General features: G+C 42.6%; 1 protein-coding gene across 1 annotated transcript in view; it reads left to right on the plus strand.

Moving 5' to 3' along the window:
• LOC126260255 (serine/threonine-protein kinase Genghis Khan) overlaps positions 1-15842 on the plus strand; it is a 325774-nt gene that overhangs the window by 103107 nt on the left and 206825 nt on the right. Inside the window, exons 5-6 of the mRNA XM_049957581.1 lie at positions 11527-11798; positions 15251-15550. Of these exons, the coding sequence (XP_049813538.1) occupies positions 11527-11798; positions 15251-15550 (572 nt within the window). The remainder of the gene's footprint in view (positions 1-11526; positions 11799-15250; positions 15551-15842) is intronic.

Consider the following 15842-nt stretch of genomic DNA (forward strand, 5'->3'; position numbering starts at 1 on the left):
ACCTAGATTCTGTACACTGCCTCACAACATTACCAAACAATGGAACGTAAAACAAATTACAGACACTGATTCAGTGCAAGGCACAAAATGTCAAAGTAGATTGCAAAGCAAACCTATAACAGGCTCCAATACTGCTTCTTGCTATTGCCCTGAAACACACACATCAGCCAGTCCCGTTGGCGTAAGCAAAATAACTCCAAGTTACGGTGACACCCTCACCTTGACCCCCATGCCTGTCACACACTCCAAGAGGAACCACCCCACTCTGCTGACACTGCAAGCTGTGGTTCAGGCATGCACGGCATGGACAATGCACCTCCTGCTAGCCACTGAAAACAATATCACCAACTCTGATGCCAATTTGTAGTCAACCCCAGGGTGGTGGGGTAGCTACTTCGTCAGGATGTCTAATGGCTGAGGGTTGAGACTGGGTGGCAGGCCAATGAAAGGTAGATAGAGAAGTGGCTGTCGAAAGCATTATTTATTTTGTACTTGGATATCAGCACTGGATTGATATCAGGAGGTTACGACACCCTTGCCCCATGGAAGAACACCGATAGCCGGTAAGGCAGCTGCTAGCGACTGGCCAGCTGGCTGCAATAGGTGTTCTTGCTCTGCTTTGATGACACCTGCACTTAGCACCTTGCCCCTGTTGTATGAGCCACAGCACTGATGTCAGTGTCATGTGGAGATGAACAAGAATCTTGCAGAGTTAGTCAACTTTATGGTATATGACCACACACGGGTGGTCGAATCGTGCAGCAAAGAGGTACACCCACCACATTGCCACAAGGCAGCTTCTGTGCCCAGTGTATGACCTACTGTCCTTGGGTGGGAATCCAGCTGCTGCCCGTATTGCCCGCTGCACTGTGGCACGAGGTTCAGAGGAGGGATTTAGTACAGAAGGCTGGGACTATAACAGAGACTCGAACCCATGGCTGCTGCTGGTGGCTCCATGTCGCCTCCTTGTCTGGTATAGCCCCTTTTTCCTGGTAGACAGCTGGACTGCAAATGAATCTACTACAAGACTGACAGCTATTTATTCCAGATAGCGATCCATCTATTATACTAATGCACTGCTTCTGGTCATTAGTCAGCAACACTACCCCGAAATACCGATGATGGAAAATTCTCTTTGCCTGTGCTATGCGTTACCACTTACTGGAATTTTACACTGAGTGAACCTATCCCAACTCACAATAAATCAACATTGTTGTTTCCTTAGCCCCAATGACGACACGTCATGCTCACCAACTATCACCAGCTAATGCAATATTCCATGGCAATTTCTCACAGATTTTCCCTTAATATGGTAATGACACGGCAGAAGAAATATTCCTGTCCCAGATGCACTCCTGAAATATAATGGAGGAGTCTGTCTGCCAGTCTATTGAAAACAACATATAGCTTCTTCTTTGATTTTGCTGTCATTTTTGGAGCTAACTGTGTATAAAACTTCCAATTTATGACATTTGTGTTGCTGTTTACATCACCATCAGTGAATCATACCATACTTAAGTATTATTGTATTAACAGTCAGTGTTTATGCATAGGTCTCTCTCTCTCTCTCTCTCTCTCTCTCGTGTGTGTGTGTGTGTGTGTGTGTGTGTGTGTGTGTGCTGGTAATTATTAACATACTGACAAAGCCATTCCTAAACATAAGGAGAGTGGCTGGAAAGGTGACTTATTTCCTCGTTGACACATCATTATGCTCTCATATCAAGTGATTGTGGAGGAACAGGAAGGTCACAAGAATTATAAGGTTGCAAGAGTTATAACTTAATTTGTTGTTTACAACTCTTTTGATGTAATAAGTACTAAATTTTCAAGCAAAATTTCAGGTGTGATATTGACTGCAAATTTCTAAGTGACAGTTACTGATACATTTTAAGGAGTTGTTGCTGCTTGCCATTTTATGTGGTAGCTCACTAGAAAAGTGGAGGAGTCTACAGGAGGACAGGGGCTGTAACATCACCAATGGGGAAGTAACTTAAACAGTTGCACAGCATATTACCACGATCCCAAATGCAAGGTTGCACCCAAGGAGGTCAGAATATAGGGAGACCCCCTTACATTGAAAAACTGAAGCCTATTTCTGCCATACTGGCAATCTTGGTGAAGTGTTTGTAATGCAGTGCTGCTCTTCAATCTCACTTATAACGGTAATAAAATGTTGGCTGTTTAGCCGTGATGCACACCATGCTCAATGATTGAGAATTGATGTTAAAAAATTAAGTTTTCAATTATCTGATAATGAGTATTCATCCATGAAATGATAATTAAATCAAGACCCTAAGCTGTCGACAGGCATTGATATACATCAATGGGGACAGTTGAAAATGTGTGTCTCGACCGGGACTCGAAACCGGGATCTCCTGCTTACACGGCAGATGCTCATCTGAGCCACTGAGGGCACAGAGGATAGTGCGACTGCAGGGATTTATCTCTTGCACGCTCCCTGTGAGACCCACATTCCCAACTTAATGTCCACACACTACATTCGTAGTGCCCTTACCCATTACACTCATTACTTGCAGCAGACAATTTTACCGAGTCCCATAAGAATTCGGGCAACACATGTGCATCCAGCACAGAAGAAGAAAGTCAATGGCTGGTTAGCCTTAACTATATGAAAATGGTATCTGTTCTTTCGGACATGTCCAAACAGATACCATCTTCATATGTGAAAGTATATTGTTCAATTACATACTCAGAACTGTCAGTCAGTTCAGTGCATTAGCTGTAAGAAGGTAGGTTTAATACAGTGCTTTAACAGAAGAACAGACTTCTAAGACTCGCCAAGATGGCCAACAGGCTTCAACTGATACATAAATAATACCATCTCCTTCTATATTCTAACCTCCTTCGCTGCACCAATGGGGGTCCAAAACTAGGACAGCCGTACTGGGTAATAGCATCTTTCCCAGATGTTCATGCCTGGATCTTCAGCTTCTGAGGAGGCTTCCTCCACTGCGTTGTATTGGGTCTGCAAGTTGTTGTTAGAACAGGGACTTTACATGTCAACTTCTCCTGAGATGGTATTACAGCTCACCCTAGCCTGTAGATGCCTGTGATTTTCTAAGAAGCTACTGTATAGTTTGGTTACCAAACAGCTCCATAGTAAAAATCACCACAGGAAAATGATAAGTAGCTGCCCCATAAAGATATAATGCAGCTATGCTCGAGAACTTTCAGCTAATAATAATGTAGGACAGTGCTGCATCATTACTTTCGGACTGTGTACGGCAGCAGGCTGTGGTTCATAAATCCTCCAAGTTCCACTGCCTTATGTGCCAGTCATCGCAAGAAGATAAACCATGCAGACACGTTGTGTTTAATTTTGTAGGTAAACCTCTGAGTGATATTACGATATCAGCATTAAAAAAGGGACTCCAAAGACTTTGCCAATTCAGGATTTTATCAGTGCCATTGAACATGGTGTCTCGAAACTCCCCATTGAGACTGCTGGAGAAATACTGGGAGAGATGAACCATGGGCATTGCCATGAGTGTGGTGGCGCGCATGCCTCAGTGATACAGATAGCTGTACCACACCAGATGGGTATCTGTCGAGCAGCCAGACAAGCATGTGGTTCCTGAAGAGGGGCCGCAGACTTTTCAGTAGTGGCAGAGCAAAAAAGTCTGTCCTTCTAACATCAATCAAATCGGCCTTGCTGTCCTGGTATTGTGAAAGCAAGGGGAAACTAGAGCCGTAATTTTTCCTGAGGGCATGCAGCTCTACTGTATGGTTAAATGATGGTGTCCTCATGGATACAATATTCCAGAGGTAAAATAATCCCCCATTTGCATCTCTGAGCAGGGACTACTCAGGGGATGTCATCGTCAGGAGAAAAAAATCTGGCATTATACAGATTGGAGCTGGAATCTTAGATTGCTTAATCGGGCGGGTAGGTCAGAAAATTTAAAATGGGAAATGGATATGTTGAAGTTAGACATAGCGGGAATTAGTGGAGTTCTGTGGCAGGAGGAACAGGACTTCTGGTGAGGTGAATAAAGGGTTCTAAATACATAATCAAATAGGGGTAGTGCAGGGATGGTTTAAATACTGTATAAGAAAATAGCAATGCAGGTAAACTACTACGAACAGCACAGTGAATGCATTATTGTGGCCAAGATAGACACAAAACTCACACCAACCACAATAGTACAAGTTTACTTACCAACTAGCTCCATAGATGTAGAGACTGAGGAAATGTATGATGAGATAGAAGAAATTATTCAGATAGTTAAAAGGGATGAAAACCTAATTGTAATGGGGGACTGGAAATTGATAGTAGGAAGAGGAGAGAAGGAAAAATAGTAGGTGAATATGGACTGAGGGAAAGGAATGAGGAGGACTCTGCCTGGTAGAATTTTGCACAGTGCATAATTTAATCATCGCTAACACTTGGTTTAAGAATCATAAAAGTAGGTTGTATACATGAAAGATACCTGGCGACACCAGGAGGTTTCAGATTGATTATTTAATGGTAAGACAGAGATCTCAGAACCAGATTTTAAATTGTAAGTCATTTCCAGGAGCAGGTGTGGACTGTGACCACAATTTGTTGGTTATTAAAACTGAAGAAATTGCAACAAGAAAGGAAATTAAGGAGATGAGACCTGAATAACTTGAAAGAACGAGAGGTTATTTAGAGTTTCAGAGATGGTTGGGTAGAACAGGGGAAAGGAACACAGTAGAAAATGAATGGGCAGCTGTAAGTGATGAAATAGTGAAGGCAGCAGAGGATCAAATAGGTAAAAAGACAAGGCCCAGTAAAAATCCTTGGATAACACAAGAGATATTGAATTTAACTGATGAAAGGAGAAAATATAAAAATGCATCAAATGAAGCAGGTGAAACAGAATACAAACGTTTAAAAAATGAGATTGACAGGAAGTGCAAAATGGCCAAGCAGTAACTGCTATAGGACATTAGGGGAAAGATAGATACTACCTACAGGAAAATTAAAGAAGCCTTTGGGGAAAAGAGAGACATTTGTATCAATATCAAGAGCTCAGATGGGAAACCAGTACTAAAAAAAGAAGGTGAAATGAATAGAGGGTCTGTACAAGAAATATTAAGTAGAAGGCAAGATTATAGAAAGGGAACTGGATGTAGATGAAGATGAGATAGGAGATACAATACTGCAAGAAGAATTTGAGAGAGAAGATAAAAATCTAAGTTGAAACAAGGCTCCAGGAATAGACGATATTTCATCAGAACTACTGATAGCTTTGGGAGAGCCAACCATGACAAAACTTTTCCATCCCATGTGCAAGATGTATGAGAGAGGCAAAATACCCTCAGACTTTAAGAGGAATGTAATAATTTCAATTCCAAAGAAACCAGTTTCTGACATGTGTGAAAATCGCTGAACTATCAGTTCAATAAGTCATGGTTGCAAAATACTAACATAGGAGAATGGAAAAAACTCAAGGGAGATCAGTTTGGATTCTGGAGAAATGTAGGAACTAAAAAGCTCTGCCCGGACAGACCATGAAGGCCCAACAGTACTGACCGGTCGCTGTGTCATCCTCAGCCCACAGGCGTCACTGGATGCGGATATGGAGGAGCATGTGGTCAGCACACTGCTCTCCTGGCCGTTTTGTCAGTTTATGAGGCCAAAGCCACTACTTATCAATCAAGTAGCTCCTCAATTTGCCTCACAAGGATTGAGTGCACCCCTCTTGCCAACAGCACTTGGCAGACTGGATAGTCACCCATCCAAGTACTAGCCCAGCCTGACAGCACTTAACTTTGGTGATTTCACGGGAACCAGTGTTACCACTGTGGTAAGGCCATTAGCGAAATGTAAGAACACACAATGCAATACTGATCCTACTGCGTATCTCGGGAGATAGGTTAGGGGGAGGCAAACCTATGTTTATATCATTTGTAGACTTGGAAATGTTGACTGGAATACTCTCTTTGAAATTCTGAATATATCAAGAGTGAAGTATAGGTAGCGAAAGACTGTTTACAACTTGTACAGAAACCAGAGAGCAGTTACAACAGTTGAGCAATGTGAATGGGAAGCAGTGATTGAGGAGATAATGAAACAGGGTTATAGCTTGTTGACGATGTTATTCAGTCTCTATATTGAACAAGCAGTATAGGAATGCAGAGAAAAATTTGAAATAGAAGTTAAAGTTCAGGGAAAAGAAATAAAAACTTTGAGGTTTGCCAGTGACATTGCAATTCTTTCAGAGACAGCAAATGACTTGGAAGTGCATTTGAACAGAATGTGCGTTGTCTTGAAAAGAGAACATAAGATGCTCATCAACAAAAGCAAAACAAGGATAATGGAATGTAGCCAGATTAAATTAGGTGATGCTAAGGGAACTAGGTTAGGAAACATGGCACTTAAAGTAGTAGGTGAGTTTTGCTGTTTGGGCAGCAAAATACTGATGATGTAGACAGGATATAAAATGTAGACTGGCAATGGCAAGGAAAACATTTCTGAAGAAGAGAGATTAGTTAACGTCAAATGTAGATTTAAGCGTTAGGAAGCCTATTCTGAAAGTATTTTTCTGGAGTGTAACTGTGTACAGAAGTGAAACATGGATGGTAAAAAGTTTAGACAAGAAGAGAACAAATGTGGAATGTGGTGCTGCAGAAGAATATTGGAGATTAGATGGGTCACTCATGTATAATGAGGAGGTACTGATAGAATTGGTGAGACAAGAAATTATTGGCACTAGTCCGTCCCCGATAGCTGAGGGGTCAGCGCGACAGAATGTCAATCCTAAGGGCCTGGGTTCGATTCCCAGCTGGGTCGGAGATTTTCTCCGCTCAGGGACTGGCTGTTGTGTTGTCATCATCATCATCATCATTTCATCCCCATTGACGCGCAAGTCGCCGAAGTGGTGTCAAATCGAAAGACTTGCACCTGGCGAACGGTCAACCCGATGGGAGGCCCTTGTCACACGACTCATTATCATTGGCACAACTTGACCAAAAGAAGGGATGTTTTGATAGCATACATTCTGAGACATCAAGGGATCATGAATGTAGTACTGGAGGGAAGTGTGGTGGGTAAAAATTGTAGAGGAAGACCAAGAGATAAGTACAGCAAGCAGATTCAGAAGGATGTAGATTGCGGTAGTTATTTGGAGATAAGAAGCTCTCATGGGATAGAGTAGTGTGGAGAGCTGCATCAAACCAATCTTAGGACTGAAAACCACAACAAAACAATAACAACAGCAACAACAACAACAACAACTAGTGTGCCCTCACACAAGTGGAGCATCACCTCTGACGAAAGAAAATTTCTCAGTTCCTGAAGAGAAGACACAGAAATAGTAATTTTACCTGCTGACAGGGGAAACACCACTGTTCTTTAACTTGCAGCATCTTACTTTGGCAAGCTGAAGAATTTATCGCAGGACTCAGCATGTCATCATACCTAGAAGCATCCAACAGATGAAGTAGAGCAGAAGACAAATCCAGTCACTTTCCTGAACAACTGAAAAATAACTCCAGAGTATAATTACCAGTTACACCATAACTCTTTGGCCTGCCTAAGATACATATGGAAGGGGTTCCATTTTGCCCCATTGTGAACAATACAGTAGTCCCAACATATTACCTACCAAAAGTCATGGTGCTGCTGTGCGTATTCCTTTGTCTCCCATAGTAGCTAACCTTTTTATGAAGACTTCAAAGACTAAGGCTTCAGTTAGCGTTTTTGAAACCTAAATGTTTTTTGACAACACCTTTGTGTTATGGCTTTGCTTCTTTTATTTCTGGAACACCTTAACTCCTTCCATCCCAGCATTTGCTTCACCATGGAAATTGAGAAAAATGGAGAACTCCCATTTTTAGGTGTCTTGGTGTGTTCCAGAAACCAACTCTCACTGACCTATATCTACAAGCCATGAGCTGCCATCACCTGCCCCAGTGCAGTGGTGTGTTAAGGACTCTCGTTCATAAGGCTAGAGTCAACTCAGATCCAGAGAGCTTATCAGCAGAGCTTAGCCATCTGTGCTCCGTTTTTGTCCAGAAAAAGTACACTGATAAGCAGTTTCGATATGCGTTTCAACAGGCATGCACTAAACCTCAAGAACAGCCAGAAGAAATGGAGAACTACATGAGGATGCTTTTTCTACCTTGTATTGATAGTGTGTCCTTTAAGATCGACAGACTATTCAAGAAACCTTGAATAAAGTGTGTCTTCCGCCCTCCAGTGTGAGTGCAAACAATCAAGGGTTCTGTTAAAGAAACCTAGATGTAAGGAAACTAGGGATTATGAAATCCTAACTATGCCAGTGTGGAATTCATACATTGGCCATATGTGTCACTCTGTTAAAGATAGATGTGATAAATATAGCCATCACACCAGATTAGGTCATCCAGAAAAGTCTGCTGTTGCTGAATACTGTCTTGACATGGGACATGGCATGAACTATGGAGAGACAAAGATCCTTTCACCCACCTTCATGTACTGGAACTACAAACTTAGAGAAGAAGTTGAAATGCATGTAAGTAACAACTTTATTAACAGAGACTTGGATTTCAACTCGGAAAGGCATGGGAGTCAGCACTGGTGATTCTAAGGCATCATCGACCACAGGGTAATAAATCCAGCAAGTCAATACAGATGGGCAATTGAGTTCAGGACACTTAAACTGGGCAACAACGCTGTGCCCGCATGGGTGCTGGGTCGCAACTTCCAGCTGTACTTTTCCCAAGTCGCGCTTAGAAAGACTGTGGCCCATTTCTCTGGCTAGGGCTCCAGATGTCGATGTTCTCTCTGATTGGTCTGTGATGAGATTATAGCCCGACCTCTTTGCACATGCACGTTTGTAGTGAGCCATTGCTTATATTGACGAGCCACGGCAGCAACATGTCAGTACGTACCTGAAGATGACGAGCAGCTGTCTCATTGAAATACTGTGTGGTGTTCACATTGTTATCTGTCATGGCTCCCATGACCTACTAAGCAGTAATAACATAGTTCAAAACATGTAGTATCCAGAAATTTGTTAGTCATTATAGTAAATCTAAACTCGTAGAACAATATTTTGTGTTCACTGTTTAAAACTACTGTAAAAACTTTGAGAAGTTTCCGTACAAAGCTGGCATCATGACTGCAGGGTGATGAACTTGAAGATATGAGTTTAATTCTGCATACCAAGTTCAGTGAAGCATTAATTTGGGTTGACATATGTTTCACCTCTGTCACTTTCGATTTGGAAGTATTCAGTCATAGTAGCCTTAAAGCTATATTTTTCTTGTTCAGTAATTTCACTTTCTGTGTCATTGTCTTGCCACTTAATGTTCCATGTTACCTAAGCTAGTTAATTGGCTGGAGCGCCTAATCAACTGTGTTATATACCTGCATCAATGCATGTTTGCACTCTTTGCTTTCCACTTTTATTGAAAGTGGGAAATAAAACAGATACTTCAGCTTCTTTATGTGTCAGTTGTTACCTGCTAATACAATTTGCTAAAAGTTTGCCATCTCAGTACTAGATGACTTTGCTATCAGTCAACTACAATGGAAATATACTAGTTATTCATTTTCACTTTTCGTAACATTAGTTTTACTAGGAATATTTAGGGATCTTTCACATAAAGAAGCAGAGTGAAAGAAAAAAAAGAACATTCGAGAATTATACCTCTGTACTAGGCGGTATAAAAGTTGGTGGCAAAATGTGGTCAACTTTGTTATTGACAGTGTTTTGCAATGTTTGTGATTGTAGATGTACATTTGTCCTTTAATGCCTTTCTAAGTTTTCCTGGCCCACCTGGTTAATAGGAATCACAGGTGTGATTTTTCTGCCTTTATTTTGCTGACACAATGCTTAGAAAGCATTAAATACTTCTGGTATGTTGTGTATTAATGCAGTGTAGTCCCTGGCATCAATTAGCAAATTCCTCTTATCATCTTAATGTGAGCACGTGCTGAAAAGTAATTCTCTGAATGTTTTCTGTGAAAACTCGTGAAGCTTTGTAAATAAAACAAACATTATTAACATTTTAAATCTTTATTCTTCATGTCTACATATTTTCAGCCCTCTGCCACTAGACGGCTCCAAATTGTACTGTGTTACATGTCAGTGTATAAAGTAACTATGTCGGTGTGTGAAAAACAGCATGCTGTAATCGATTTTCAAATTCAGAGAGTTCATCCACACATGGAGCTTCCTCTTCTGCAGCATGAGAATGCCAGACCACACACAAGTGCTGTGACACCTGCAACAATCTGACACCTTGGTTTCACTATCATTGATCATCCTCTGATTTTCATCAGTTTCCAAAACTTAAAGAAAACTTTCGAGGAACTTTGGTAATGATGAAGCAGAGGTGAGGGTGCAGGTCCATCATTCACACAGTGTGGCCTCAGAAGCCAGAGACTGCTGTTTTGTGTGTGTGTGTGTGTGTGGGTGTGGGTGTGGGTGTGGGTGTGGGTGTGGGAGGGGGGGGGGGCACGGAGCGCATAGCGTGTTATTCTGTGTCCAACGAAGGCCGTGTTGGCTGCAAGCTCGTTTCCTGACAGTGTTTTTGTTGTGTCTATCTGCAACTCAGCATCTCTGCTATATAGTGAGTAGCAACTATCCTTTTAAAATATTGTTTCGTTCCTTCCTGGATTTTCTGTGTTGTGAAACAAATATGTAGACAAGAAGAATAAAGATGTAGCGTGTTAACAACATTTGTTTTATATAAACAAATTCAAGAGTTTTCACGTAAAAAATTCTGAGGTATTATTTTTCAGCGCACTTCTATATTTTTTATTAGGAATGCTCAGTACGGGTCTTCAGTGATTATTCTTATTGGATGTGCTATTTTTTCTTCTTATGTCTTGGTAGGTCTCAGTACTTTATTCACTTTCAGAACATTCTGAATGTGGGCCTGTGTATTTACTACTTGATGTTGCACTTTAAACATCAGTTGTTCTTCTGGTAAGAGAAATATTGTCATTGTCAAACATATTTAATGCCTCAGAATAGAACATTCTCTAGATGCTTGTTGGATCTTTATCTTCTTCTACAACTTTTGTAATACTGTCCAAATAGAACACTTCAATAGGACAATAAACTCTAATTTTCTCCTGTTTTTACACATTGTAGTGTGCAAGTATATTTTAAGTCTTGAAGTACACCCTCCCTCTAAAAAATTAAACTGTCTATTACCATTGTGAGTCAAACTACTATCAGGTTTGGGACTGGAGGCTGAGATATTCTTTGAGAACTTTAGTCACAGCCTCAGAGTCATGGCCGTATCTTTACTGTCCTGGGTTATTACATTTTCCTGTAATGGTGCTTTATATCTGACAAACCAGCTGACTGTTAATTTATATAATTTCATACATCAGGTTTGGGACTGGAGGCTGAGATATTCTTTGAGAACTTTAGTCACAGCCTCAGAGTCATGGCTGTATCTTTACTGTCCTGGGTTATTACATTTTCCTGTAGTGGTGCTTTATATCTGACAAACCAGCTGACTGTTAATTTATATAACTTCATACATGTTTGAAAACTTGGTACCATAAATTATAAATCTGTTACTCCTTGATTTCAGTTAAACCTGTCGCAACAAATTTGAAGGCATTGCGCCTTTCACGTGATGATTTTGAGATTATTAAAGTAATTGGAAGAGGAGCTTTTGGAGAAGTTTGTGTTGTAAAAATGAAGGGTTCAGAGAAAGTGTTTGCAATGAAGATTTTGAATAAATGGGAGATGTTGAAAAGGGCAGAAACAGCCTGCTTCAAAGAAGAAAGGGATGTTCTGGTGTTTGGAGATAGAAGATGGATCACGAATCTTCATTATGCATTTCAAGATGAATCAAATTTAGTAAGTAGTTCTTTTTTTCTAAATATAACAGGCCATAAAATGTTGTATTTTATGCATCTAAATTAATTGCAGAGAAGTAAATGGTAAGCTTTTCATTGTAAACATTTTTGAATTAACAGTAGCTAACTGTCTTGTGCTGTATTTATAAACATAAACCATGTACATATTAAGCCATAATTATTTGGTAAGAATACTAATTCTGTTTCCTCTCCATATCTCCCCCTGTATATGAAATAAACTAATATCACTACTTGCCTGCTATCAGATTCTTCAGATGTAATTTTGACAGTACTTGCGAAACTTGTATCTCCAAAGTTTAAAAGTGATTGTAAGTAACAGAAACAAGAGTTTCCCATGAAGTTACACCACCTCTTAACATTCAACCATTTCTTTCTGTGCATGCCATTCAAAAAGCTGTAGGGATAAATAAAAATAGAAAGTCTAAGTTGGCAGAGTGCATTGATCTACAAGAACAGCAAGTCAAAATAAATGTTTTTCCTACTTCTTTAGCTTGTCGTCTTATGTTTACCCCTCTTTAGTACCTCTTCTCACCATTTTTAATTTGGTCTTTGTAAAATTTATGGCGGAATATGGGAATCTTTGGTTTTAATCAGAAACTAGTAGAATATTAAACCCATCATTTTGAGAGAGGGTAAAATTAAGAATGTCATCTTGATGCACCCTCTGCTAATTTTCACAATGAAACTTTTTTTCTAGTGTAGCTTGATGGTTCACAGTGGCTTCATGCCAGACTACAGACCCAAAGGTCTGGGATTTGATCTCTGATCTGTAGGTTACAACAAGTCTGTAATCCCGTGGCTCTACTTAATGATTATTTCTTCAGCCTCTTCCACTCTGCCTCTCTCCCTCATCTTGCCCTACATCCCTACTACTCTCGTTTCTTTTTCTTCCACTTTCCCTTCCACCCACTTCCCACACTCCCTTACAGCAATTTCCCACTCTCCCTTCCACCCACTTCCCACCTTCCCTTCCTCCCACTGTCCATCCTCCCTTCCACTGTCCACCCTCCCTTCCACTGTCCACCCTCCCTTCCACTGTCCACCCTCCCTTCCACTGTCCACCCTCCCTTCCACTGTCCACCCTCCCTTCCACTGTCCACCCTCCCTTCCTTCCACTTCCCACACTGCCTTTCGTCCCACTGCCTGGCCTCCCTTCGTCCCACTGCCTGGCCTCCCTTCGTCCCACTGCCTGGCCTCCCTTCGTCCCACTGCCTGGCCTCCCTTCGTCCCACTGCCTGGCCTCCCTTCGTCCCACTGCCTGGCCTCCCTTCGTCCCACTGCCTGGCCTCCCTTCGTCCCACTGCCAAAGCTCCCTTCGTCCCACTGCCAAAGCTCCCTTCGTCCCACTGCCAAAGCTCCCTTCGTCCCACTGCCAAAGCTCCCTTCGTCCCACTGCCAAAGCTCCCTTCGTCCCACTGCCAAAGCTCCCTTCGTCCCACTGCCAAAGCTCCCTTCGTCCCACTGCCAAAGCTCCCTTCGTCCCACTGCCAAAGCTCCCTTCGTCCCACTGCCAAAGCTCCCTTCGTCCCACTGACTACCCTTCCTTCCTACCTCATCCCGCCCACCCATCCTTCCTTCCACTGCTCTCCATTCCCTCCTCCCACTACCCTCCGTCCCTTCCTCCCACTAACCTCCGTCCCTTCCCCCCACTACCCTCTGTCCCTTCCCCCCACTACCCTCCGTCCCTTCCCCCCACTACCCTCTGTCCCTTCCCCCCACTACCCTCCGTCCCTTCCCCCCACTACCCTCCGTCCCTTCCCCCCACTACACTCCGTCCCTTCCCCCCACTACACTCCGTCCCTTCCCCCCACTACACTCCATCCCTTCCCCCCACTACCCTCCATCCCTTCCCCCCACTACCCTCCATCCCTTCCCCCCACTACCCTCCATCCCTTCCCCCCACTACCCTCCATCCCTTCCCCCTACTACCCTCCATCCCTTCCTTCCACTGACCACCCTCCCTTCCTTTCACTTCCCACACTGCCTTCATCCCACTGCTTACCCTCCCTTTGTCCCATTTCCTGGCCTCCCTTTGTCCCACTGCCAAAGCTCCCTTCATCCCACTGTCTACCCTTCCTTCCTACCACACCCCACCCATCCTTCCTCCCATTGCTCTCCATTCCCTCCTCCCACTGCCCTCCATCCCTTCCTCCCACTTCCCTCCATCCCTTCTGCCCACTTCCCTCCATCCCTTCTGCCCACTGCCCTGCATCCCTTCCGCCCACTGCCCTGCATCTCTTCCACAAACTGCTCTCCATCCTGTTCGCCACTGCCCGCCCTCCCTTCTTCCCACTGCCCGCCCTCCCTTCTTCCCACTGCCCTCCATCCCTTCCTCCAACTGCCCACCATCCCTTTCTCCTGCTGCCCACCCTCCCTTTCTCCCACTGCCCACCCTGTCTTTCTCCTAATTCTCAACCTCTCTTCCTCTCACTCCCCACAGTCCCTCCATTCCTCTCCCTACCCTCCCTTCCTCCCACCCCCTGCTTTCCCTTTCTCCCACTCCCCATCCTTTCTTTCTCCTGTTTCTCACACTCCTTTCCTCCCACTTCCCACCCTCACTTTCTGCCTCTCCTACCCATACACCTGTCATCTCCACCCTCCTATCCTCTTCTCTTCCTTTATTCTATCCCATTCTCCCACCGTCCTACACCCTCTCCTTCACTCTCTCTTCATTCTGCCCCCTTCCTTCCCCTCATACCTCCCTTTCGTTTCCTTCCCACCCCCTCTCAGTCAGTCAATTCTCCCCTCCCCACCTCTCCAACCCTCTCTTATATTTACCCTCGCCCCTCCTTGTTTTAGTGCTTTAAGCAACTAGTTCTTTATTTATGTGCCTAATTTGTTTTTTATACACCCTTTCTGAAGAACAGACACCATGCATTCATATACTTGGTTCGCCTAGCTGGGCCATGGATACACTTTCTTCAGTGCATATGCACAAATACTTCAGACATCCTGTGAGAATTTCAGAGTAGTGAACATGGAGGAAATGGACAAGGACTGCGGATAGGTGGCGCTCAATGGGAATGTGGATCGACCATGAAATGTGCTGCGATAGTCCATGCAGTTGTGATAAGCCTGTATTCCGGATGGTGCAACTGTTAACCCCCCTGTTTAATAAGCAGGAGATCCTGAGTTCAAATCCCAGTCTGGCACACATTAACACTCATCGCAGCTGATTCTGCATAATGTCCTGGTGCAGCTGACAGCAGTGATCTCCTCCCCTTACTTTAATTTACACATAGTTTTTACTTCGGTTTGTTAACTGTCGTTAGAAGTGCTTTGGTGTTTCAAAATATTTAATGATTGATTATAATGTTTCCCACTTGCATTATTAACAACCTCCACTTCAGTAAAATAAGAATTTTTGTTTACTACAATTAACTTGTCTGTGATTATAAACATGTTGCTAATTATTTTACAATCTGGTTTCAGTACTTAGTAATGGATTATTACTGTGGTGGTGATCTGCTCACATTACTTAGTAAATTTGAGGACCGTTTGCCTGAAGACATGGCTAAGTTTTATATTGCAGAAATGGTTCTTGCCATAGGATCTATTCATGATCTAAGATATGTTCATCGAGATATAAAACCAGATAATGTTTTACTTGATGCTAATGGACACATTAGGTTAGCTGATTTTGGATCATGCTTAAAATTGTTTGAGGATGGAACAGTACAAAGCAATGTTGCTGTTGGAACTCCTGATTATATTTCACCAGAAATTCTTCGGGTAAGTTTGAATTTCTATAAATTTTTAATTACTTGTGAATATAAAGGCCTCGGTAGTCTTTTGCCATCTATAAAAAAAATTATCATTATGCTTCACAATATCTGTCACTGTTTGCCATGTTGTGGATGGAATAATGGGAGGTTGGTTCTGATTACGATACTCTTTGGCATATACTGCATGACACTGTTATACAGACGAAGGTAGGAAAGATTCAGTGGTGATGTTCCAAATAATTGAGGTATGTGGAAGAAAGATGTTTTATCATCATGAATAATGAGAACAAAGAGATGCA

The sequence above is a fragment of the Schistocerca nitens genome, chromosome 5 (genome assembly GCF_023898315.1).
Source record: "Schistocerca nitens isolate TAMUIC-IGC-003100 chromosome 5, iqSchNite1.1, whole genome shotgun sequence".
NCBI lineage: Eukaryota > Metazoa > Arthropoda > Insecta > Orthoptera > Acrididae > Schistocerca > Schistocerca nitens.